Source organism: Ambystoma mexicanum, chromosome 2q, assembly GCF_040938575.1.
Source record: "Ambystoma mexicanum isolate Mex_15411 chromosome 2q, UKY_AmexF1_1, whole genome shotgun sequence".
In the NCBI taxonomy this organism is placed as follows: Eukaryota; Metazoa; Chordata; class Amphibia; order Caudata; family Ambystomatidae; genus Ambystoma; species Ambystoma mexicanum.
This window is the reverse complement of record NC_090924.1, coordinates 194,025,962-194,052,872: the sequence shown is the minus strand read 5'-3', so window position 1 is coordinate 194,052,872 and position 26,911 is coordinate 194,025,962. Positions and strand designations below refer to the sequence as shown.

At 47.8% G+C, this 26,911-nt stretch overlaps 1 protein-coding gene across 2 annotated transcripts in view; it reads left to right on the top strand.

Annotated features, from left to right (window-relative positions):
• ABCC1 (ATP binding cassette subfamily C member 1 (ABCC1 blood group)) overlaps positions 1 to 26,911 on the top strand; it is a 2,255,476-nt gene that overhangs the window by 1,910,410 nt on the left and 318,155 nt on the right. For both annotated transcript variants that reach the window (XM_069647115.1, XM_069647114.1), the window contains one exon: positions 1,141 to 1,287. In XM_069647115.1, the coding sequence (XP_069503216.1) occupies positions 1,141 to 1,287 (147 nt within the window). The remainder of the gene's footprint in view (positions 1 to 1,140; positions 1,288 to 26,911) is intronic.

Below are 26,911 nucleotides of genomic sequence, written 5' to 3'. Positions count from 1 at the left end.
GCACAGTAACGGTCTACCTAGCGGCTGTATCCAGTGGATGCCTGTACAAGGTTCATATTTCAGTGTTTCTTAACGGCCTCAAAAATGCATACCCCCTCAAGTTCTTTCTCCCTCTTGGGGCCCTAATTTGGTTCTAACTTTGCTGTTGGTGGCTCCATTTGAACATTCCCTTGTGTGTCTTGAGACATTTGTTCTTCAGTTGTAGCTTTTTGGTGGCCCTCTCTTTGGAAGATGTGTGTCAGAATTGAAGTTTTAACCTTCTCATCTCCCTTTTGCAATTCACAAATGAAAAAATTACCCTGCGAGTTAGACTGTCTTCTAGTGTTCACATGTCCACAAAAGGGTAGAGCGATTTGAAGCAGACCGTTTCCAGATGGATTGTCATAGGCCCCAAAACAAATTGGCTAACAACGAGGTCCTTGAGGGGGCCGTGTACCTGTACTGTAAGGAATATAGCAGCTACCTCTGCCTTGCAAAGGATGTTCGCAATTCTGAAAATTTACCAGCCCGCCTTGTGGGCTTCTCTGCACACTTTCACCAAGAACTACCTTCTGGATTCCCTTACTGACAAAAACAGGCTGGTGAGATCAACCCAGCAGAGCTTCCTTATCTGATGGTGCATTCCTGTGCTGTTGCCCCCTCCAGTAGTTCTTATGGAATGGCTTCACAAGTCTTTCAGAAATTTAGTAATCTGTGGGAGGATTAGATCAATTAGAACAACAAATATTTTATGTTTGGTAATGTTCTTTCAAATGGATGGGTTAATTCATCTGACTCATTCATCAACACCCCTGGGTTCTGACCCATGGTAAATTTAGTACTCTAATGATGCAGCCTTTACTAAAATACATTTGTGACAAATCTGCTAGTCCTTGCACATGCCTGAAGTCAAAAGATGACACCGAGGACGATGGTCTTGGCGGCTCCTAGTACATGTAATTTCAGGCACCTCAGGGTGCTAAGGATCTGTGACAATACCAATCACTTAACCAAAAATATTCTGGAGCAGACTGAGTCTAAAGTGCGTTTCTACACATGATGAATATGTGGGATGAATTAATAGGTCTATCACAGAGAACATTCCTTGTTTTTTCACTGATTCCAATAGATTGTCTAATAAAAGGCTTATTCTAATTTCAGGCCGAGTGGACCATTGAGCAGACAAAACCACCAGACAACTGGCCTCATGAAGGTAAAATAGAGTTCACAGGATTTGGACTTCGTTACCGAGCAGATTTGGATTTAGCTCTTAAAAATATAAGTGTTACTATTAATGGAGGCGAAAAGGTAGGCAATAATTCTTTTTACCTTTCAACACTTTTTAAACTGTTTGCTTTCACTGTATGTAAAGAACAAATGGAATGCATGCATGCATAAAGGTAGGTTACAAAATAAACAAAAGTTACATTCATTCGAAATGGAGTGGGGGAGTCTACCATTAGTGTCACAGCAGCATTCATATTTATGTCAATAGTTAATTGGGTAGAGGCATTGCAATTACTTGATTCTTTTGAACACCTGACACTCTTCAGGTGTCTGAAGTTTTGGCTTACAGGACACTGTTCAGCTTAGTAAAGCCTTTTAAAGTTTTGACTCAAAGTTGGCGAAGTAAGCTTGGCTAACATATTCAAGTAACGTGCACTTGGATTTGTACAATGATACAGCGTAATTAGGTTTGCTTTTTCCTTCCTGTAGGGCTTTCACACAATCAGGGTTTTTGCCTAACCTAAATGAGTCGAGCACACCATGATTGAATTGAATAATCCAGTCACTCCCTTCTCTCCTCCCTCTACCAGCCCCATACTTGGTATAAATGACAACTTAATTTTCCCAAGTAATCTGTGTTGCCAGATTGGACTGTTTTTCAACCTATTTGGGCTATTATCTGCAATGTTTGGTATATTTTAGCTACTTCTTACCACCTTCAAATAGCTATTCCTAATTTCTCTTGCTTTAATGGTTAAAGACATACAATGTGGCGTAGTGTAGGGGGAGGAATGATGGATAAGACTGGAATAACCAGAATTGTCCAAACAAATTGGGCTGTCTTGCCTCATGAATGACTCTTGCTGATTTAGGGCTGCCTTGGATCATTGTATCATTAATTTGAGCAATGGGTGTGGAAGATTTATTCTTCTGAGGCATAATTCTCATTGGAGAGACATAATGGTCTTTGGGGAAGGGAATGGATTTATAAATCAGTATAGCATTAGATATTTACTTTCAGAGCATAGTATTCACAATTTCTTAAATTGTTCCACATGCAATGGACTGGCTCATTCAGTCCTTTCCTTTGCACTCTGGAACTTGTAGTGCTTTGTTCATAATTGTCCCAGGATGTAAATAGAGAAGCAAGAATTGATGGTTCTCCGCACCTGATATGGGGCATCTTGCGAGCTGTGCTTATGTCATTCCTTTGTGATTGCTTGAAGCCTAAAATGGAATTACATTGTTTCTGAAACAAATATGTTGCAAAATAAAGTTTGTGTCAAAGAAGTTACATCATGCACAGACATACATTAAATGTCATGTATAAGTATATGTATTTTCACTACCTGTGTCGTCTCCAGAGGATGCAAGAACTGTATAATTTAGGCTGATTGATAGACCTGATGTCATATGGTAGATTTGCGCTGGTGTTTGGGTACATATGGACTATAAATGATTTTCAATTTCTGGCAAACTTGTAAGTAATTGTGCAGTATAGTTACGAAGGCAATGGTGGTAAGTAAAAATGTATATTTTGGAGATCTGTGATATTTATTTTATTATGCATTTGTAAGGCACTTGTACGTCAAGTAAATTGTTTTTTAAAGCAACCACAGGGCAACAGGAACATGGGCATGAAATGAAAAATAACAATGAAAGATAGATGTGGTCCTACTAGACATTGTGAGCATTCAGAGCGTGCAGGTGGGGAGAGTGCGAGAAAAATAAAGGGGGGGGGGGGTGGTGGTAAGTGCTAGGAGTATCCCGGAGGGAAGTGCTAGGGAGTAAGCAGCTGTTAAGTGACTTGATGAGAGGGGTCAACTGCCAATAGATAAGTAAATGCAGGCCTGTGATAGCCAATTAATAAGTAGGTGCAGGCCTGTCATCGCACAGGCCAGTGGGTGCCTAGGCAAGTGTTGGGAGCAGGCGGAGGATGATGGAGTTTGGGTGTCGGGGGCGGGGGGCAGGGCCCAGGTGAACACATAAGGGCCCTGGTCACCAAGCTCAGCAACTGTGGGGTTCAGCAGAGGAGGGAGGGAGGTAGAGAGGCAGGGAAGGAGGAGGTGAAAGGTAATGTCTTGAGGAGCTTCCGGAATTTGAGGCGATCCTGCTCAAGACAAAGAGGAAGGATGAGGCTGTTTCATAGGAGGGAGCCAGCCGAGGAAAGAGATTGGCCAGCATCTTGCTGTTTAGCAAAATACTTGACACACAGAGCTTGTGCCGAAGCAACGTAAATATCTAGCGAGAGAGTATTTAGTGATAGCCAGTGGTAGATAGTGTGGTCCCCGGCCCCAGACAGCCTTATGGATGATGCTGAGGGATTTGAATTTGATCCTTGCAGCAACCGGGAGCCAGTGAAGAGATTTTAGGGCTGGCGAGATGCGGACCCTGGGCTTGAGGCCAAGGATAAATCTTGCAGCCCGATTCTGGATTAGCTGGAGGGGTCATGTAGAGAAGGAGGGTAGATTAAGGAAGAGTCCATTGCAATAATCTATCTTGGAGAGAACCATAGCTCTAGAGACATTGAGCTTCTGGGGGAAAGTGAGGAAAGGAAGGATTCCTTTGAGGAGGTGGAGTTAAGAGAGGGCCTTCTTGTCAAGGTTCTGAATGTGACGGAGGAAAGAGAGCGAGAAGTCGAAGATGACTCGGAGGTTTCTGGCTTCAGATGAGGAAGCGCCCATGGAGGGTGACCAGATTGAGGGGAAGAAAGAGGGAGCAAGAGTCCCAATGGGAAGTACCTCAGTTTTGCTGGCTTTGAGGCAAGATCATTGGAGGCACACCAGGACTGGGTGGCAGATAGGCATTCAGAAATGATGGAGGTAGTAAGGAGATCATCAGAGGGAAGTTTGAAAAAGAGTTTTGTGTCATCTGCATAACAGTGGAAGTTGGGGGAGAAGGTGAAAATTAGGTGTGCCAGCGGAGCAAGATAGATGTTAAAGAGCCAGGGAGAAAGGTTGGACCCTTGGGGGACGCCGCATGTGGAGATAGAGGTGGGGGAGGCGAAAGAGGCCAAAATAACCAAGGAAGGATAGTCCTTGAGGAAAGAGGTCCGCCAGTTCAGTGCCCTCTCCAAGATACCTAGGGTATTTTCCTAGGGTATTGTCCTAGGGTATTGTAGAGCAGATTTGTGAGGATTGGGTGGTTGACCGTGTCAAATGCAGAGGAGAGAGAAAGTAGAATGAGAACAGCTGGAAAGTAAGAATGAAGAGATGCGACTAATTTTTCCTGGGTATTCAGAAGAGCCGTTTCTGTGCCTCCTGGATGCTCGGAATACAGATTGATGGTTGTATAGGTAACCAACAAGTTCAGTGTGCTAGGTCAGTTGGGGGAAGACAAGCTTCTCCATGTGTTAGTCAAGGAAGGGGGTGATAGAGATGAGGCAGTAGTTAGCTGAACAAGATCGGTCTGCAGAAGTTTTTTTCAGAGGGGGCGCACAAGGGTATGCTTGAGGGCAGAGGGGAAAGATTCAGGAGCAAAAGAGTGGTTGCAAAAACAGCAAGTGCAGGGGCATGAGAGCCAATATTGTCCTTAATGGTTCTGGAGGAACAGGGGGAGACCTGTTTGGAAGAGACCATCATCAGATGTGATTGGAGAGACGGAGGACAGAAAGGCAGAGGGGTTTTGGGGAAGCCATAGGAGACAGGGGAACGGGTAAGAGAAGGTGGAAAGGGAAGAGAGGGTGCTCGGGATGTCCTGAGTTTTTACAGTGAAGTGTTTGGCCAGTATGTTGCAGGGGGCCTGGGAGGGAGGAGGTGAGGTGGAGACTGCAGAAGTGTTGGCTAGTTCCTTGCAGATTTTAGAGTTCAGCTGTGTTGTTGGATGCACCAGAGAGACAAACCTGCATGTGGGCTCTTTTCTTGCAGCGAATGAAGAGTCAGTATTGCTTTTGGAGCAGGCGGCAGGCCAGTTTGTCAGAGGGTGTGCCCGAGGTCTGCCACTTGTGTTGCGCTGCTCTGCACTTGCCTTTCATGGCCGCATGTTTGGAGTTGTACCAGGTGTTACACTTGGAGGCATGTTTCAGGTGGATCCTCCTTACTGGGGCAAGAGTATTAGTGATGGCATGAGCCTGTAGCTCTGTCCATTGCCCCGAGAACCATGTGGAGTTTGTGAGGAGATGGGAACCCAATCCCCATAAAACCTACAGCAATGCGTGGCTAACCTCCTTGACAACCTGGAGGTGTTAGCCCTGGTGAGTGAGGGTAGCCTTTTAGCTTAACAGTGCGGGGCAGCCCCTCGCCCACTGCCGCGCCTGATAGTCAACGGAAGGAGCGAGGTGGGCGCCTGGCGCGTGTGGTCCCAACGGTCCTGCGACGTGGGAGCAGCGAGTCTTCGCCACACTGGGGATGCTCGACAAACACAGCTGTGTCGCCCGCCTGTCCTGGGAGACTGCCTACTGCGCGAGATCCAGGGGGCCCACCCTGTTGCCCACATGGGATTGGTGAGGGGAGGCGGAGCCAGCCTCGAGGCCCCATGCAACACCGGCACTCACCTGCGGTCTGTAAGGAGTTTGGAGATCCTCACAGCGCCGGCACCCGGGAGACACCGCACTGGCATTGCCTCAGCGGGCGGGTCTGCCTTTCTTGACACCCCACCCCCGTGACCACATCTAACACACGGGGCTCAAACGGAGACCACATGGGAGCGCCCCTGGAGCCTACCCAGGAGGGTTGCACTACAGAGGCAAAACCGTAGAGACTGGGAGTGCTCTGTGCTGCGGGGAGAACGTGGGCGAGCCTGGATGTGGTGCTCCGGTCCCCTGTGCCCAGGAGAAGCCCACACGAAAGAGCATGGGGCCACGTGGAGCAGAGGCAGGTTAGTGGTGGATAAGAAAGGACACCTCCGCCCCTTCCTGGGATAACTGGATGAGCCAACACAGCGTGTGCTGTCCTGAGGAGGCGTAGGGCTGGCCAGAAAGTACATACATACCAGTGTGGGATAACTTTCACAGGGGTCATATCTGAGGAACCCAGTTCAGGACTGGCTGCTAGGATCCCTAATGAAGCACTTGCATGGCCCCGATGCGCACCTAAAGGACTCCCGCTGGCTTTGGTTTTAGTGCCTGCTACCTGCACCACCGTCGCGTCCCACGCCCAGTAGTCGGGCCCACGAGACACCCACGTCACGTCCAGTCCTAAGCCGTGATGTCTGGGCTTACCCTCTGCTTGCCACCCGGGAGGCGAACGTGAGTTCGGCTGGAGGATATCTGGCTGGGGTGCTCCTGCGGCCCGGGGGCTCATGGCACTCCGCTGAGGCTGAAGGAGGTTCTGCACTGCAACCCTGAGAGGGTGGGTTTTTCCCCCCAGCCTAGCATTTAACCCACACACCTGTGCTGCAGGGCAACACCTCATACTGGTGCAGACAGGCGATTTAGACTCATCTCCAGTGATCCGGAGTGGGGCCTACTGGGTGGAAGCTGGTAACCCCCCTCGGGCCTGCCTCTGCCCCTAGGGTGACACCTCCAGTCGTTGAACCCTGTTCGAGGAGACTGCCGGCGCAAAGCTACAGTGACTGTCTTGCTCCTTCCTGTGCCTCGGCCACAATTGCATATAGAGCTCGGGTCCTTCCTTATATCCGACTATCCTAGTCGTGCCGTGACACGACCTCCATGAGCTAGAAGGTAGCCCTGTCTAAATACCAGTTTCAGGTCGGTGGTGTCGAAATGGCTTGCGGGGGCCCCCCCTGCTCCAGCCCCAGACCTGGGTACTATGCAGAACAACATTCAGATGATCCTGGAGGAGATCGGGGAGATAAGGACTGATATGGAGGCCAAACTAGCGAACCTCACGTCAGAGGTATCAACATTGGAGGACCGCATGGAGGGGGTAGAGAATAACCAGTTATCGACGGCACTCCTGGAGACTCAGATGGAGGTAAGATTTATGGAAGTACAACGACATGAAGAGGAACTACGTTTTAAGGTGGATGGCATGGAAAACCGGGAAAGAAGGAACAATCTACGCATCTTTGGCCAGGTGGAATCGGAGGGTGAAAGTCCATGGGGCCTGGAAGGCAAGGTACAGGATATAATACGGATTGTACTAGGGGCAGATGCTGGAGAAGAGAGCATACTGGACAGATTGCACTGTGCTGGAGGGGGAGGAAGGGGCCCTCGCTCGTTGCTGGCAAGATTGCACTATTAGAGACAAAGCTAGGATCCTGGAGAAGGCCAAAAATCTTCGGAGTATACAGTATGGGGACTCTATGGTTGCCATCTACCAGGACTTATCCGCCCTTACGCTGTTGATGAGGAAGAAGTGTGGTAACCTCACCAGATGGCTACAGGAGAAGGTCATATACCGCTGGGGTCACCCCTTCTAGCTTGCGTTTGAGTGGCAAGGGGAAAAGCACTACCTGGTGTCGGAGGAAGACACCAGAGAGTCACGGAGGACCTAGTGGGTGGCCGAGATGGTCCCGCGGGGGGCCAGAATGGGGCAGATTTGGATCCCACTCGGGGTCCTAGTGGCCCGGATGTGTTTAAAGGGAAGGCTAAGGTGAAAGGGACCCGGAAGTTTCAAAAGACCACACACCCCTCCTCTGCTTCTGAGGGCCACCTAAAGTGATGTTGAAACTGTTCTTGGAGTCATTTATATGCTGTGGATTGCCTCGTTGCCCCCCATGGGAAGAGGTTAAATGAAAGGGGATTGTTGGAACTGGGTCCCCGATGAAACAGGTTTACTCCTTAATTTCATGGTTGTTGCTGTTTGCTCCCGTAGCGGGAAGAGCGCCAGCTCGTTTGCATTGAGGGTTGAGGTGGCGTTGAGCACACGATTCGATGGGGACTGTAATGTGATGGGGGGGGGTGTTGGGCAGAAACCTGTGCAGTTCCCTTAGGGACCACTGCAAAAGGCTTAGGACTACAGGTGATGGCAGCAAACCCAATTGGTAGCAGTCTGTACCACCCAGATTTACCTGGTAGCTGTGGCTGAGCAGTCAGATTTCTCTCAAGATGAGTAAGGCAGTATATAGAGTACAGAGATACAGTAGCACAAGCAAACACTGACCAGAGCTTTGGTGTAAAAGTATATAATTATTTATTTAAAGACACACTTGTAAATTACACTAGCACACAAAGAGGTAAGTAATTTCAACACACAGTCACTATTATATATATATATATATATATATATATATATATATATATATATATATTTCTGAGGCTTGTGGAATCTGCTTAGATCACATGCTGTGCATAGGCCGACATCTAGTGGAAGCTGCGGAGTATTACAGTTTGTTTTTCGAAAGTCGAAAATGGGCGTCGACACAGGCGTGCCAGTAATACTATCCCTAGTGTGACGTCCACTGTACCCAAGATCCCTCACGCGTGTAGGATCCTCAGATTGTTTTTTTCCGCCATACTGGTCGGAAGCATCTTGCGGAGTTCCCTGGCCTTAGCCATACTTTTGCTGTTATTATAATTATAATTCTTATTCATTACCTTCCCCACCCCAACGTCGACCCTCGACCTCGACGACGGCTGGAAAAGTCATCGACCGTCGACTGCACGACGGATCTGGGCCTCGGAAGGCCGCTGGCCTCGGCCCGGGCCTAGTAGGCCGCTGGCCTCGGCCCTTACAAGTAGGGAGAGTGGGGGGTGGTACATACTCTTCACTCTTGATATATAGTTACATTTTATATATTCCTACACTTAGCAGCCCGCTGCCTTAAGGTGCGTATGGAGGGTACCCCTTTTCAATTCTGCCCCAAGTGCAATCGCAAATACCCTTGGGTCGACAGGCACGCCACGTGCAATCTCTGCTTGCCGAGGGATCACCCCGAAGCGAACTGCAGAGCGTGTAGTAGGTTTAAACCTAAGACACTTAAGGACCGTTCGACAAAGCGTTGGGCCCACCACGCCAGGCAGGAGGCCATGGCAGCGGAGGGCGCCTTCAGCGATGGCAGCGACGCCGTACTTTCGGACGGCGAGGGCATTATGGCGTCGAAAGACAGCCGGCGAGCGCAGGTCCCCGACCTCGGAAGGTCGTCCGGCAGGGCGGCTATGGGGAAGACCCCCGGCGACGCAAGCGCTACACACCTAACACACACTAAACACACTAAGACCAACCGGACCTCGACGACGTCGACTTCCCGGAAAGAGGCACAAAAAGAACGGTCCGACTCGGTGTCCTCTGGGCGCTCTCGATCGAGATCACCTCACGACGAAAGGCAATCATCCACTCTTGCCAAGAGTGCCTCGCTACACACATTAACGGAAGTTCGATCGTCGGGAGACGAAGACGACTTCCACCCCCAGGCCGCGCTCCAAGATACCGAGACCGCGGTTAACACCAGTGAGGCCCCACGCCCGAAGCACACAGATACCTCTCCAGACCCTCGGCGCCAGGCGTCGAAAGTCTCTGGGGCCTCCAAGGGACAGGGAAAACATTTTTCCACGCACGGGGAGGGGGGGAAACAGCGGAAAGCACAGCCTTCCACTCCTGTAAAGCCATCCTCTCACCCTAGGCAGACAAGCAAACACAAGTCTACCCTTGAAAAGTCCCATAAATCATCACCTACTAAAGTAATACCCTGTTCCAGGGAATGGTCCAGTGAAGACATAGACAGGGTTATGTCTAGGATGTCTTCCTTGGCTGATTTTTATGATAAGAACCCGGAACATTTTCTTTCATATAACCCTCAAGGGGCCACACCCTCAGGCTCCTCCGATCCTATCCCGCTAAGTAAAAAGCCCCGGTTCGAAAGACCTGAACCCTTCGAGGTTCAGCCTTACTCCACTCCATATTCTACTCCACTCCCCAGTTACCAGGGACAAGTTTTCCCTGAAGAGGACCAGGAGTTTGAAATTATGGAAGAACAAACCGGGACAGATTACTATGCAGAGGATGAGGACCTGGAGGAGGGAGAAGATGAGCAGGAAATTTACAGAGTAGATTCCCCAGTACAAAGCGAAGCCCCAGTTACCGACTCTCCAATTGATAACCAGCCCCTCCTTAACGAGGTTCTCGCTCGAGCAGCGGAACATTTCCACATCGACACCCACGGTGTACAGGAGGAAAGGGACTTCGCGGAGGAGTTTGTAGGAGAGAGGAGACCGGTCGCTCAGACCATCCCTATCCTCAAATCCATCCAACGAAGAATAGATCCTTCCCTGGTGAATCCTAACCTCACCAGAGCTGTCAACCCCAGAATTGAAAAGATTTTCCGGGCAGCCCAGTCTGACCCTCTGTATATAAGGGGACATCTTAAACCAGATTCCCTAGTGGTTACCAACACTAGAAAAAGGGCTGGCACGCCCTTATCTTCATCAGAAGCTCCTCCCGACAAGGAGAGCAAAAAACTTTACGGGTTTGGCAGGAAGGGTAGCCTCAACGTCCGCCTACCAAGCAAGGATTGCAAATTCCACCACCCTGTTGGCTAGTTACAACTGCCATCAATGGGAAGAAGTCGCGGCGCTCATTGCCTCTGCTCCAGAACCGTTAAAGGGCCAGCTGGCTCGGATCTCGGCAGAGGGGAGAGCCGTGTCTGGTTGCATTTTAAAAGCAACTTTCGACGCCGCTGACAACGCAGGGAGATTGATAGCAGAAGGTACTGTTATCAAGAGACATGCGTGGTTACGGCAGTCGGGATTCAAGACAGAAACCCAGGCTTCTTTAATAGACAAGCCAGTGGAACCCGACCTATTGTTTGGGAAAGCGGTCGAAGACGCACTTAAAAATGCCAAAGATGAATATGAGACTCTCAAATCCCTTGGCCAGCTTACCAACAAACCCCCTAACCAGAGGGGGAACAGTAATTTTCGTCGCCCACGCGGCCAAAATTCACAAAGAGGCAACTATGCCCAGGGACAGGGTACACAATGGAATAACAACCAGCAGTCTACCCAGAGTTACGGCAGGGGTAACAAGAGAGGTCGTGGAAGAGGCAGAGGCAGCCCCAACAAGGGAGGTGGCACGCCTCCACCAAAACAGTGACGCTCAGTTCAGGGTCCCTTGTCACGCAACCCCAGTAGGGGGGGACGCATTTCCACCTTCACCCAGGCTTGGGAAGGGATCACCTCAGACAGATGGGTGCTGTCAACAGTATCCGCTGGATATTGTATAGAACTACTGCAGCGTCCCCGGAACCATCCTCCACGACAAAGAGTGCACTCCCTAGAGCATCAAAGGATCCTTCTCGAGGAGATCGCCATTCTGCTAGAAAAGGACGCGATAGAACTCGTCCCAGGACACCAGGTAAACAAGGGTATCTATTCAACTTACTTCCTTGTGCCAAAGAAAGATTTGACAATGCGCCCAGTATTGGACTTACGGCCTGCCAACAAGTATGTCAAGCCCCAAAAATTCCGTATGACCACGCTACAAGAGGTAATCCCCCTCCTAAAAAGGGGGGATTACATGGCAACCTTGGATATGAAAGATGCTTATTTTCATATTTCCATGCTCCCAGCGCACAGAAAGTACTTGCGCTTCAAGGTGGACAGTCGCCACTACCAATTCAAGGTACTGCCCTTCGGGATAGCTTCAGCACCAAGGGTATTCACCAAGGTACTGGCGGTGGCGGCTGCACACCTACGCAGGGAGGCAATCCCGGTGTACCCTTATCTGGACGACTGGCTCATAACGGGGGAAACCCCAGGAATTTGCAGGTCAAACATTCAGAGGACTATCGACCTCCTCCACGAATTAGGCTTCTCTATCAACGAGAAAAAGTCAAGTCTGGTGCCAAGCACCTCAAAACAGTTTATAGGAGCTATCCTAGATACTCAGAAAGGATTGACCTTCCCTTCGGAAGAGAGAATTCGGAATATACTTCTGCAAATTCCGCATTATCAGTCAGGTCAACAGATAACAGTACGCAAAGCTATGCGGTTACTGGGCATGATGGCGTCATGCATTTACCTGGTCCCCCACGCGCGTCTGCGCATGCGTCCCATGCAGGAATGGTTGGCGAAACAGTGGTCTCAGGCAAGTGGTCAGTGGGACGATCTAGTGGTCGTTTCGCCAACACTCGTACAGAGCCTACACTGGTGGACAAGAGAGAATCTCGCAAAGGGGAAACCCTTTTACGATCCCGAAGTACAAGCCGTGGTCACTACAGATGCATGCCTGACTGGGTGGGGAGCTCACCATCTCCACCACACAGCTCAGGGTCTCTGGTCTCACTCAGTAGCCAAGAACCACATCAATCTGCTAGAGCTTCTGGCAGTATTCCAAGCGCTAAAGGCGTTCGAGACCCATCTACTGAACTTGTCGGTGCAGATCAGGACGGACAGCACGACAGCCATGTTCTATCTGAACAAGCAAGGGGGGACTCGTTCGCCAAATCTGTCCAAGCTTGCCCAGAAAATATGGATATGGGCACTCAGACGGAACATCTTCCTGTCATCGCAACATGTTCCAGGGGAGCTCAATTCCCTAGCGGATGCTCTAAGCAGAGACTCCCTCCCAGAAGAACACGAATGGGTCCTTCACAGAGACGTAGTAGAAGATCTCTTCTCTCAGTGGGGTTTCCCCACTATAGACCTATTCGCCACAAGCGAAAACAAACAATGCCCAGGATTTGCATCCAGGTTCCCCCAGCCGGACTCCCAAGGGAATGCCCTGTGGATGAACTGGTCAGGGATGTTTGCGTACGCTTTTCCACCAACTCCTCTCATCAGGAAGGTGGTGTACAAGATGAACAAGGAATCGATGACGCTCATCCTAGTTGCTCCCATGTGGGCGAGACAACCATGGTTTCCACACCTACGCAGGATGGCGGTGTGCGAGCCCATCAGACTCCCAGCCTGGTACAACCTACTGTCCCAGCAACAGGGTCAAACAGTGCATCAGGAACCCAACTCTATGAACCTAACAGCATGGCTCCTGAAGTCATAGAGTTTGGACATCTCAAATTACCACAGAGGTGTATGGACATTCTAAAGGAGTCCAGGAAACCAAATACAAGGCACTGTTACTTTGATAAGTGGAAAAGATTCGTTATCTGGTGCCAGAATAAACAAATCAACCCGGTTGATTGCACTCCTTCCAACGTTGTGACATACATGCTCCACCTGCTGGATGCAGGGTTGGTTTTTAACTCGCTGAAAGTACACCTGGCAGCCCTCTCGGCTTACACCACATCCCATAACAAGGTCTTGTGGTGGAAAGTACCAGTGGTTAAAGCCTTCATGGAAGGAGTAAAGAGACTTCACCCTCCTATTTCGAACCCACCGCCAGGATGGGACCTCAACGTGGTGCTAGCTAAGCTCATGGGACCCCCATTCGAACCCATGCATAAAAGTAGTCTCAAACACCTGACTTATAAAACGGCCTTCTTAGTAGCCATTACCTCCATAAGAAGGGTCAGTGAAATGCAGGCTCTGTCAGTGCAGGATCCTTTCTTTACTATCCACAAGGACAAACTGGTTTTACGCACACACCCTAGGTTCTCACCTAAATTCATATCCAAGTTCCATGTAAACCAGTCCATCGAGCTTCCGGCTTTCTTCCAAAACCCGCAAAGCTCGGCTGAGGTGAAACTACACACCCTAGATGTGCGTAGGGCGGTCCTATACTATGTAAATAAAACCAGACCGCTAAGGAAAACAGATCAACTGTTTGTCTCCGTAGCTACAGGCAGAGAGGGGGATCGCGTCTCTAAGGGCGCTATCTCGAAGTGGATTATCAACTGTATACAGCTGTGTTACTCTCTTTCTGAAAAGACTCTGCCTTTTACGCCAAGGGCCCACTCTACTAGAGGCATTGGTGCCACTCTGGCTTTCATTGCAAATGTTCCCCTCGACACCATTTGCAAAGCAGCTACTTGGAGCTCTATTCACACTTTTACTCAGCATTACTGCATTGACACTCATTCCAAGACAGATACACAAGTGGGACAAGCGGTTCTAAGACACCTGTTTGCTCATGGCCCTTCTCACATCCCACCTCCTTCTTCTGGTACTGCTCGCTAATCTATGCACAGCATGTGATCTAAGCAGATTCCACAAGCCTCAGAAGGGATACATTACTCACCGTAATCGTATTTCTGATGCTTGTATCTGCTTAGATTCACATGCGACCCACCCTTCCTCCCCTCCGAGAGAAGGCGCATGATTACTTGTAGTCTTACCTTTCTGTCTATCTGCTTGGATTATCTGTACTCACGCTACTCCTCATGCTTCCTCATGTCAGAAAAAATACAATCTGAGGATCCTACACGCGTGAGGGATCTTGGGTACAGTGGACGTCACACTAGGGATAGTATTACTGGCACGCCTGTGTCGACGCCCATTTTCGACTTTCGAAAAACAAACTGTAATACTCCGCAGCTTCCACTAGATGTCGGCCTATGCACAGCATGTGAATCTAAGCAGATACAAGCATCAGAAATACGATTACGGTGAGTAATGTATCCCATATATACACAACCCTAATTATTTATTAGATAAGTCTTAATGAGAAACACCACTTATTTACAGACAGAGGTGAGCGCTTACCATAAGATGGCACTCTAATATCTAATAAATTATAAAAAAAAGGGAGGGAAAAGGCAAAGTTATGAAGGCACACAAATTTCAATACTTTTCACAGAACCATAGTGAGGCAGGTTAGGCAAGGTCTACTGGAGAGCAAGGAAGTTCAAATGCCAGGCCCACTCTTGGAGAGAGCAAGCGAAATGTGTCCAGGATCACACAGTGGGGTTATGCCCAAAAAGTCTTTGGAGATAGTTCATAAAAGCTTGAGATCAAGTCAAGAAAAGTTAGTTAACAGGCCCCAGGCTAACCCAAGTTAGAAAGTCGAGGATTTACTGTCACCCCGAATGATCTGTCGCAAGGGAAGCCAGGCGGGATACAGTACCTGAAAATGGGAAGAACGCTCCAGCGGGGGCAGTTGTTCCTGGCAGCGGGTGCAAGTCGTTGTTTCGTCCAGAAGAAGAGGAGGTCTCGACGTGGAGGAAAGCTGAAGGTCGTTGCACTGCCAGGGAAGAAACCAGCCGCGGAGTTTCCCGGTTACAAGGTACCACCCTTTTGTTCGCGGTAGTGATAAACCGTGGTATTCTGGTTGCCGGGGTGCTTGGCACGGGCAAGGCAGCCACGAGATGGTCCAGGAAGGCGAAAAGATGGGCAAAGTGGTTATCCCCACCAGTCAAAGGAAGAAGACTCTCCGGGCTGGAGATCTCCTCTGTCGTCGGGGAAAAGTGGTGAGACGGTTCAGAAGGGCTCCACCGGTGGTGTCGTTGTTGCAGGTTGGCTCGGCTTCTCCCTCCTCAGATTCTTTAGGTCCTGTGGCGACTTCTGAAGTTCCAGTCCCCAAAGCCCTGCTTTTATGCAGAAAACCCCCATTCATTCAGCCTCGCTGTCACTCAAACATGCTAAGTATTGAGCTGGGCGGCTCACCACTTGGGCCAATCACACAAGAGTGCGACTTGAGTTGCCGAGGCAACTCAGTCCAGGGTGCCTAAACCCCCTCCCACATCCCCTGTGGTACCCAGACAGAGTGGCACCACTTTTGGAGGCTTCTGTGGAGAAGCCTGCCAAAAAGTGGAACAAAGGGCTCGACTTGGGTTGGAGTCACAGAAGCGAACACAAACGCCATTTTGGAACCAAGTTTTGGCAAAAAATACCAACCGGTGAATTTATATTAATTTAATAAACCGGCGGTATGTTCGAGGCTATTTTAAAAAGTGGTAGCCTCGAACAATGGGAAAATCCCATAGGAATATACTTGTGGTCGAATATAAAAAGTAGTATCCACTACCACCAGCCAAAACTCAGTCGGGGGGACTGGACAGTGCCCCCTCGAACAACAGACCCCGATGCAATCGAATTGCCCCGACCAGTACGTCCACAATATGATGGTTTGTACTGGTTCTATTCACAATTCAAGACTAGTAAAGCCAATGGTGACTTTACATGTCCTGGGAGACAGTAGTCAGTCCCAGGGTATGGAGTCTGTTTGGGGGTCGCTATGACACCTCTGGGATACGGCACGGAGGGTGCTGTGTAACCCACATACCAAAAACACATGAAGCCCTATGGGGTAAAGGACCCCATAGCCCATAAAACACATACAAAGTCAAAGGAACACCTCAAATCATGTCTAAGAGTGGGAGGAAAAGAGTCTCACTCTTAGCAGGAGAAAAAAATAAACCCCAAAAATCCAGCAAAGCTGCTGGGGGACTCACTAGGTTTGGGAAATTAGCCTTTACAGAGGATTCTCCCTAACAGGGGGACAAGAGGGTGGGAAGTGGAAAACTGGGGGGGATTCTGACTTAAGGTCATTGAGACATGCTGAAAGTGAATCTACAGGAGGGTAGCTTAGGATTGGGGATACTCATTGATCGAATAATTTGGGGCTAAGACAGAGATTACAATTTTATAACGGATCTTCAACTAGATCGGTGGTCAGCAAAGGGTGCAGGGCCCAAGGAGGTTACGAAGGATAATACTGCCCTGTGGAACCTCCTACGGGAGCATTATTGGGTGGACATATGGCGCAAGGTATGCCCAGGGCCGGGAGGCTACACTTTCTTCTCACCCCCACATCACACATATACGAGAATTGACCTATTGCTGGCCTCCGGGTGGAGGCAGGGGGGTTTGTGTACCAAAGGTAGAAGCAATCACTTGGTCCGACTACAAACTTCTGGTGGTGCATTGGTCACTTCAGAGAACCCCGAAGACCTTTTTAGATGGCGCTGCAATGACATGCTCCTAAGGGACCAAGTTTTTAGAGACTTTCTAAGGGAGGAAATGAAAGCCTGTTTTGAAACTGTCAATGGGGACACGGAGATGGTCTGGGAGGTGGGTAAGGCCACCTTTCGGTGCCTCCTTCTAGCAGTGGGAGCCCGACATAAGCGGGAAAGGGCACTCATTGAGAGCAGGCTCTGGGATGAACTGAGGGATTTACAGACTCACCTGTAAAGGAAAAGCGACGGAGGAGGCAGGCACTACATGCGGTCCTTATAGGAGAAGTGGTTAAGAAGATGAGGTATACGAGACAAAAAGGTACTATGAGAGGGGTGATTGGGTGGGTACCCTCCTAGCACATAGAACGAGGGGGGATGTAGGCTTGTGGAGAGTTTTGCAGACTTCTATAGAGGGCTGTACACTAGACTGGAGGATGAGTCGCTGGAGGACATCAAGACCTATTTGACTGAACACCCACTGCCCTGGCTGACAGATCCAGAACGAGAAGTTTTGCAGGGGGAAATATCGGAGGAACAGGTGAGGGTAGCCATTCAGAGATTGAAACCAGGGAAAGCCCCGGGAGGCGATGGTTACACGGCTGACTTCTATAAGCAGTTCAAACTTATCCTGGTGAAGCCATTGGCCAAGCTGTTTAATCGTATTGGGGGTCATACCATCCCGCCTATGTTTTTACAAGGTTTAATTGCAGTGATCCCCAAGCCGGGAAAGGACCTGGCGGACTGTGGCTCGTATAGGCCTATTTCCTTCCTAAATGTAGACGCTAAGATCTTCACCAGGATCCTGGCGACGCTTCTGGAGAGATTCCTCCCTCGATTGATCCACCCGGATCAAGTGGGATTTGTGATGAACAGACAAGGCTCTGACAACATGCGAAAGACCTTGCATGTGCTGAACTCAAGGGTGGTCCGCGACAAGAGGCTCTCTTACTAGCCCTGGATGCTGAAAAGGCCTTCGACAGGGTTAGCATGGCCTTCATGGGGGAGATCTTCACATCCTTGGGAATGACTGGGGTGGATGTCAGCATTGTACTCCACCCCCTCAGCCAGGGTGGTGGCAAATGGGATCGAGTCGGGGTTGTTCTTCTCGGGAAGGGGTACAAGGCAAGGCTGCCCTCTGTCCCCCCTCACATACACATTGATCATGTTTGCAGCTCCGAGGGACCCTCCGCCAGCACGGATACAATGGGGGAAAGACCTAGGGGAAGAGATTGATAGGAGATGGTCCAAAATGTGTAGACAAGCCAACCGCTCAACGGCCTAGCTCCAATTCCGACACCAGGCATTGAAGGTACTTCAGAGGGTACAACGTCCTTTCATTGCAGGATGTTTTTTTCACTGGGTTTTTTGCTGCAAATTGTTTGGGGAAAAAACCCATCGAATTTTTTAGGGGGGGTTAGTAAGTTATATATATGGGGTGTGGGAATAAATACAAAATAAAGAAAATGGGGGGGTAGGGGAGGAACCACCCCCCAAAATAATTTTTAAAACATTCAATGGGTTTTTTTGTAAAAAAAAAAAAATGTGTTAAAAAAACCCTTCGAAAAAACATCCCACGATGAAATGACATGGAACCCTTCACAGGTGGTATTACCCACCGCAGAGGATAGCCAGGATGAAAGCGGGGTATGATCCACGCTGTTGGAAATGTCGGACTGAGACAGGGGATTATATACATATGTGGTTGAACTGCCCAGTGGTACAGACCTATTGGGAAGAAGTGCTATCCCGGATTAAGGGGGTGGACTGAGTGGAGAGGTTCATGTCCCCATGGCTCCTCCTTTTTGGAATTGGCGTGGGCGGGGAATCATGTAGAGACACAGGGTCACATGTTACAGATTATGTTGATGGCAGCGAGGTGTTGCTTGGCTCAGAAGTGGAAATGTCCGAGCATGCCTGGGGAAAAGGAATTGGTCATCAAAGTCCATGCTATTTATATGTAGTTTTTGACGCACCTCATTGATGAATCCAAAACGGACATTGAAGGGCTGTGGCTTCCATTTTTTGAGAAGTATGGGCGTTTGGCTTGAAGTGGCGGTACCTGCTGGGAAGGAGACCCGATCGTGATGGATCCCCAAGAGCCTCACCTTGTTTGGGATATATGTGGCATGGAATGGGTTAGGGTTGATGGGTAGTTTCAAACCCAAGAGTGTGCGACCAATACTGTGGTCCTTAACTGTACTATGAAGTGCTAATCACGAGCCCCATTACTATTGTAGATGTACTTGTCTGATCCATGACCATGGAGAGGGGTTGTGGGTGGATATTGTTATAATTGTTGTTAGTAGAACAGATGTTTAACATTGTGTGATGTTATAACCAAAATGTCAATACATTTTGATTTTCAAGAAAAATAAATATACATGTACAATTAAATTGATGTTCTGAAATGGGTTCTAGAACTGGCAGCGACGAGCGCAGCAACTTGCGAGCCTGGTTCCTGCCAACTTCTGATATTCTGAAAATATATACATATTTTCCAAGCTCTTGACAGATTTTTGGGAAATGTGGGTGCCCTCTCAGAGAAAGGTGAGAAAAGGACCTTGCAAGAGGGACAGGGAATAAGTCTTACCTAGTGTCAGTCTTCGTGCTCTCTGTGGTCCCAAACCAAACTGGCAACCTAATGAGGACTACCTGTTGGAGATCATGGCTACCATATTCTTATCAATTGACAAAATGAAGCAAACGGTCAATGAAGTTACAGCAGAAAATGTCAATCTCTGAAGATAAAAGCTCTACTGTAACAAAATGTGGCTGTCCTAACCATCCAATTGGAAACGAAAACAAAAAATTACAGATCACTACAACGATTCTAAGAGATCTGACATCCAGATTACCAGTTTTCCTGAAAATGTTTAAAGAGTGATACCTCATGAATTTGTACAGAAAACACTTCTAAACTCCTTGACCTCCCCCTCGTGGAAACCCTTGAAATTGAGCATTCCCATAGCGAGGTTTTTAACATTCCCTGTGGAGGAAATGATTATTAAAAAGGCAAACAAGCTCCACACAGTCATGTGGGGGCGACACTGACACAATGCTTTTTAATCATTAATGGAAGGCAGAGATAGATCAAAGGAAGCTATTTTCAAGGCCAATTAGAACACATGAATGATGACAACCCCCTATTACATGTTACACTCGCACCCTTAAGGCTAGTTGCAAATGGAGTAACTCATGTATTTCTGGAACATCGAAAAGTGGTGCAATTCCTGCCCATTGTTTACATTTTATTTCCATGCTACTATTAGACATTGGGCTGTTAAAGGTGTAAACTTGCCTTGAGAATTCATAACAACTGATATTATTACGCACGACTCTAGGTTGATGTTTATAAACTGATCTCTGAATATGGTTTTTAGAATTGCGGCAACCTAGTAAAGAAGAAAATGTTTCAAGAAAATGTGCGCTGTCTCTGTCTAATTATGTGTCAAAGTGCTAGCAAAGGTTAAAAACAGAGTACTTTAGAGCTAAATGTAGCGCGAATGGTCAATAATTACCTACAATAGTTTTTAGAATTGGTATATTGTTTGCCATGGTAAGTTTGGAGCACAGTGCTAAACAGAATTTTCCTTTTCCATAGAGATCTATGGGCTGAAAATGGCGCTGGGCTGGTGGATTGGTTGGAATGGCTGATTTTCAAATATGGCTGCTTCCCACACCTGGAGTGTGCAACCAACACAGTGAAGAGTGTTCAGTGGAGGGGATGAGTTGGCCTTTGGAATGAGGCTGTGGATATATGTAAATGCTGTTGCCCGGCACAGTGTGCCGACGCGACTCTGCCAAGACAGTACACGCTCTCCACTGTGCTGGAAAGCAAGGGAAATGGGTTATGAGAAAGCAACCTTCACTAACTGGGACAGGTAGGATTTGGTGGACCAGTCACCCGTGCCCCTAGTCTTCCTACTCCAGGCCCCAATTCTCACAGCATGGTGGCATGTCAGGGATGATAATATAGCTTGACTGACCTGCCTTACAAGCACATAACAGTTGCATATCATATAGGTATCAAAATCTCAATGTTTACATCAAAGAAATCATCAGTGTCCCTCACATTAGTTGTTATGAAAGGGACAATTTGACTATAAGCATTTAGCAGTGGGGTGTTTGAGGCACTCTATTTCCGAAACCAGAGATAGTATGGAGAGTGACAGGATGTTAATGTGTATAATTCTACTTTTTTGTATTGTCACATTTTCTGCTTTGATAAATATTGATATATAAATTAGGGGGTTAGTTGTGATTTCCCTGCCCCCTCACCCCCACTCAGATGATTATATCAGTGTACATGACACCTTCATACATTACACCCCTTTCCTCTCCTGGAATGGCCATCAGAGGAAAGGGATAATATTGTGCTATGCTGCATTGTACAAGGTAACAGGACTAGTGATTGTGAAAAAAAGTACCTTGCAGCTATATTACGCAGCCCTCGGAATTTTTTAAATAATGTAGCGATGGTGACTAGCAAGGAAGGTTAACCTAAATGCCGCCCTTTCTAAAGTTCCTGTTGTGGAAACCTAATGGGCCTAATATACCAATTTTATGGAAAAAGGTGCTAAAACCTTTTAAAAATGCAAATGTGGTATTCTTACTGGAAACACGCATGCATGAGGAGAAAATATATTCTAAATAATACTGCTATGAAATATTGAAATGCTTAAGTACTAAGTAGAGCAGAATTTCAATAATTTGTAGATGGACTTGTGCACTGTCATTGGCAAGAAAGTAATTGATGTAAATGGCAAGTTTGGGGCAGCAGAGTTGACTCTTGGGGGAATTGCATTAATCATGGTAAACATGTACCAAATACAGATCTGTGATCTTTTTTCCGAGATCTAAAGGCGGTCCACAGCAGCTCTGTGGCAGGACAATATAATCATAGATGGGGGAATTTAATCTTGCACTGAATGCCAAGCTGGGCAAATCAGCTGGTAGGGTTCTGCAGACTGAAGAGGTTAGAAAATTACTTTTGTTCCTGATGGACTGTCCAAATGTACTTGATACTTGGAGAGTACTCAACCCACATGAGAAGTAGTATTCCTTTTAGTAGAATCTCCATGATACCACATCTCAAATTTACTTCATTCTCCAGCATGGCGTCTGGCATGGATTCACATGCTCATGAATATTCCCTGTCAGGCTAGGCTGGGAATCCTCAGTAAAAAGAAAAAGAAAAACAGTTTCGTTTTAGCCTGTAGACTGTATTTCTCCTCTAAACTGATAGCTGTCTTTTGGTTCATACTGCCCCCATCCAATGACAGTCGTCTCCCTAAGCTCCATCAGAGGATTAAATTCCCCAGTCAAAAGGAAAAAAGTCCAACACCAACTATGACAGGGGAAATATGATATAGTAAGACGCACATACAGAAAAAGGATAAGGGGGAAAATCCACCTGAAAGACTATAACAGTAATACATGCAAACGACGGGGAAAAGAAAAAAAGGGGGTTGCTAATAGCCTTTGCAGACTCTCTCAACGTCCAAATTCGAGAAACCCTGGAAGACCAGCATGGGAGATTCTTAGCAGCAAAAATTCAAATTGAGAACTGTCCTCGGACTCTCGCAACGGTATACGCCCCCAATACAGCCCAGGACGGATTCTTAAAAGACACTCATTGGAACATTTCTCGCAAGAAGAGATGATTTTGGCTGGGCACTTCAACATGGCCTGGAAACCAGGAGATGACAGATCGAATCCCAACCTCTCACTACAAGGCTCCCCGTCACAATCACTAAGGAATACCATGCAAAAACTAACACTAGAAGACGTTTGGCGGAAACTTAGAGGCCCGACACCGGGATTCACATGTCACTCCCATGTGCACGGCACTAGCTCCAGAATCGATTATATTTGAACGTCGGTGAGTCTTCTGGGGGAGATTCAGGAGGTAGAGACGGGCCCCATTTCAATCTCAGATCATGCCCCCATTTGGATTTCACTACCGGCCATCCGCAAACAATTTGGCCTGTGGCAATGGACCCTTCCCATAGAAGTCATGCAGGACGCAGTGATGAAGGAATCAATCGGAGGCTACATAGAAGAGTACTTTGACCAGAACAACACCCCAGAAGTGACCAAGGACACAATAAGGGAAGCCTTCAACGCGGTCATGAGAGGACACTTGATTGCTCTAAAAGCACAGAAAGATAGACAATCCCGAAAATGGGAAGAGGAGCTCGAAAACAACCTAGGGAAGATTAGAGAGGAAATGGCAAATAAGAAAACCCAGAAACTAAAGAGAGCCTAGAGCCATATACAGGGACAGCTGGAGGCGATCCGAACCAAGAGGGCAGAGAACCTACTACTCCACTTGAAACATTGGTATGCCAACAAAGCAGACAAAATACTGGCGAGGCAGCTGAAAGGCAAACAAAGGCAAACAGTACTGGCTCTGAGAGACTGCAATGACCAAGTGAGAACACAATCGAAGGCCATTAAAGACATTTTTAGAGACTTCTACCAAGAACTATATACATCGGACAATCCAATAGAGCGAGACCAAATAAACTATCTAAAAGATATGAAAATCCCAACCATCGCACTAGAGGAGAAAACGGCACGCAACGCTCGGATAACGGTAGAGGAAGTGGCAAAGGCGATCAGGGATCTGCCAAAAAACAAAGCACTGGTCCCGGACGGCTACACAGCCACCTTTTACTGAAACTACAAGGGAACTCTAAGCCCGGTCCTCACAGAACTCTTTAACGTATTTAAAGACTCCGCAAACATCACAAAGTCAATGAACGAGGCAAAAATATTGGTCTTTATTAAGAAAGGGAGGAACCCAGAGTCACCAGGTGCATACCAACCCATAGCACTAATAAACCTAGATGCCAAACTATATACCAAAATCCTAGCCAATAGACTCACCCCCCTACTCCCCAAATTGATACACCAGGACCAATCAGGATTCATCCCTAACAGAACAACTCACGACAACATCAGAAGAATCACCCACCTGATTGAGAAAATAGGGATCACAAACACCCCAGCCGCCCTCCTGGCAATAGACGCGGAAAAAGCATTTGACCGCATGGAGTGGTCCATGCTCTTCCGGACTCTAGAGAAATTTGACTTCAGCGAAACCTACATCGATGGATCGGCAAGATTGGGCTGCTCTGCACATGGAAAAGAGGAAGGCAGAGGATCGGAAGAGGTCCCGCTCTCCTATTGGGTCCTTGCACCAGCATTATTCTTCAAAGAAGCGCCAACACTCTAGGCGTTCCAACCCAATCCTCCACTCCAGAGAACTTCCGCCTGAAGATGCTAGACATCTTTGCCAGGCGCTGATGGCTCCGGCATCAGCAGTGCCGTTGCCTTTGGCACAGGTAATGGCACTGTCGGCTGTGGCGCTGCAGAGGCACATCAAGTCTATTGTGACTGGCAGGACACCCTCATGGGAACACCTGCGCACACGCCCATCGGCCTGGCCCAAAAGGAAGCTTTGGCACTAGTGTAGTCGTCGACTCCACGGAAATATGCCCCACTCTATATGGATGCCTTTATGTCGAAGATGTAAGACGTCTATCACTATGACGGTGGCTGGAACCTCTGGGCTCTAGGGAAGTGAGGGCTTTGCTTGGTGAATTCTATGGGGAAGATGAGAATGTGCTGGCCGAGGATGTTCAAGGAGCCAGCGGCCTCAACACTTCCTCGGAAAGGGATTTCATGCCAGTTCCATCCCCTTGATAACAAAGGTGGCCAGTGCTTTGGGATGGTCTGTTTCATCCGGGTCCCGGGTGCAATATGAGCTCTGTTGCATTTTGGATAAGGTTCCCAAAAAGGAGACACTCCTGCTCTTCTATATGGCGGTGGAAGCACCTGTGCTGGAGGCGTGGGAGAAGCCTGCCTGTGTTTCCGGCTGTGGACAGAGACATGGTGAAACATCTTCCAGCCCTGTCGGACCCGGCTTTTCTCTCTTCCCATGCTTCACCTGAGAGCTTAGTGGTCCAGGCTGCCACAGTGAGCCTAAGAATATCTACCTTTCAGTTCCTTCCACCGGACAGGGAGCGTAGGAGGTTGGACGCATGGGTCAAGAAGGTGTTCACGTCAAGCAAGTCTGGCACTGCGGGCTGTGTGTGCCTCATTCCCCATGCAAAGTTTTTCTTCAACTTTTGGACAGCGATGGGCAATGTAGCCGAACACATCCCTGATTGTGGAAATGAGGGTCGTATTCCAGGATTTGGTCTCTGATGGCAGGGAGATGGCATGCCAAATGCTTCAATCGGGGCTGGACACAGCGGACTGGAGAGGAAGTGGAGAACCGATTGGCAAATCTAGATACTGAGCTCCCATGTGAGGAGTTTTTTTAGCAAAGGGTTGGATATCTTAAGAGATCTGAGAAAAGTATTCGCCTTTAAAATTGAAGGTTACAAAAAAATCTAAATTTTGGTTTGGGCCAGCATTGGGTCTTATGCGCAAACCGGTACGTCAGGCTAATAAATTATGGAGGGTCTCAAAATTGGATAGAGATGTAGAGAAGGCGAGAGTTTGTTTAAAAGAATATAAATCAGCCCTGTTTATGGCAAAAAAAGAGTTCCTCCAAAGAGAAATTAAACAGGCAGGAAACTAAGCCAGAGCACTATTTGACATAGTGACAAGGTTTGGGAACCCAAAATGCATGGCAACACCTACTGCCGACACCCAGAAACAAGCTTAATAAGTTTAATAACTTTTTTGAACAAAAGATTGTGGACATCCAGAAAAGTATCATTGAAGTGAGGGTTGCTGAAAAATGTAAGGAACCCCCAGAAGAGATTGAGATGGAAGAACACCAGGGAGAAAATTAGAGCTTTTACTTTCAAACTATTGAGAAGGAAACGGCTCTAGCCTTAATACTCCAATTAAAACCAACAAAGGACTTGGCACCGCCATATGTTTGCCAGCAAATCTCACTCCATTTACAACTACCTTTTATAAATAAATCTCTAATGGAGGGTCATGTCCCAAGTGCCTTTAAGGTAGCGCTGGTGAAACCCCTATTAAAGAAACTCAACTCAGACCCTACAGTTCTAAAACAAAAACTGTCGTCCAGTTGCCAATTTATGTTGGCCTACTAAAATCTTCGAAAAAGTGGTCTGTGATCAATTTCAGCATTTTGTAGATAGTAAGGGTCTCCTGGACGAATGCCATTCAGGGGTTCGTCCCAATCCTGGAACTGAGACTGCCCTTTTGGCGGTCCAGGATGATCTACTGGAAGCTGCAGTTAGGGGAAAGATCCACAATATTGTTGATGCTAGACCCATCTGCGTCTTTCGATAAGATTGATCATAAGATCATTCTTCAATATATTGGAAAAATTGGGAGAGCCTTGAAAGTAGTGATGGACTGGTTTGGTTCTGTTCTGAAGGATAGGACCCAGCAGGTGACTTTACGAGCCTTCCTCTCAGAGCTACTATGGTTGAGATGCGGAGTCCCACAGGGCCCGGCACTCTCACCATTGATTTTTAATCTATATCTTCACCCACTATTTGATATACTGAGGAAGCATGGACTAAGATTCCACTCCTACGCCGACTATACTCAGATCTATGTGGAGATTGAGAACATGCCTGTGGCATTTGACAGGATTGACCTGTGCATGCAAGACATTAAAAGATGGATGGCATGTAACCAGCTACAGCTTAACGCAGCTAAAACAGAGGTAATACCACTCGGACCAGGGAATAAAATGAGAGGTGAAAAACAAAATATAACACCACGGATTTTGGGTGAAGAACTTCAGTTTTCAAGGAAAGTGAGAAATCTTGGATGTATATGGCAGGAAAACCTGGGCAGTGAAGCCCAGGTAGGGACCAAAGTAAAGGCTGTGTACCACTCCCTGCGTATGCTCAGGAATGTGCTCCCCTTTGTGACAACTGAAGACCACTCAGTGGTCGTAGGGGCGTTGACCAATTCTCATCTCGACTACTGCAACAGTCTGATGACAGGGAACCCAGCAAAACAGATGCTGAGACACCAGAGGGCCCAGAATGTGGCAGTTAGGCTAATTGCCCATCCTGGGAAAAGGGACCATGTCTCAGCGTCACATAGAGCTCTTCATTGGCTCATGGTG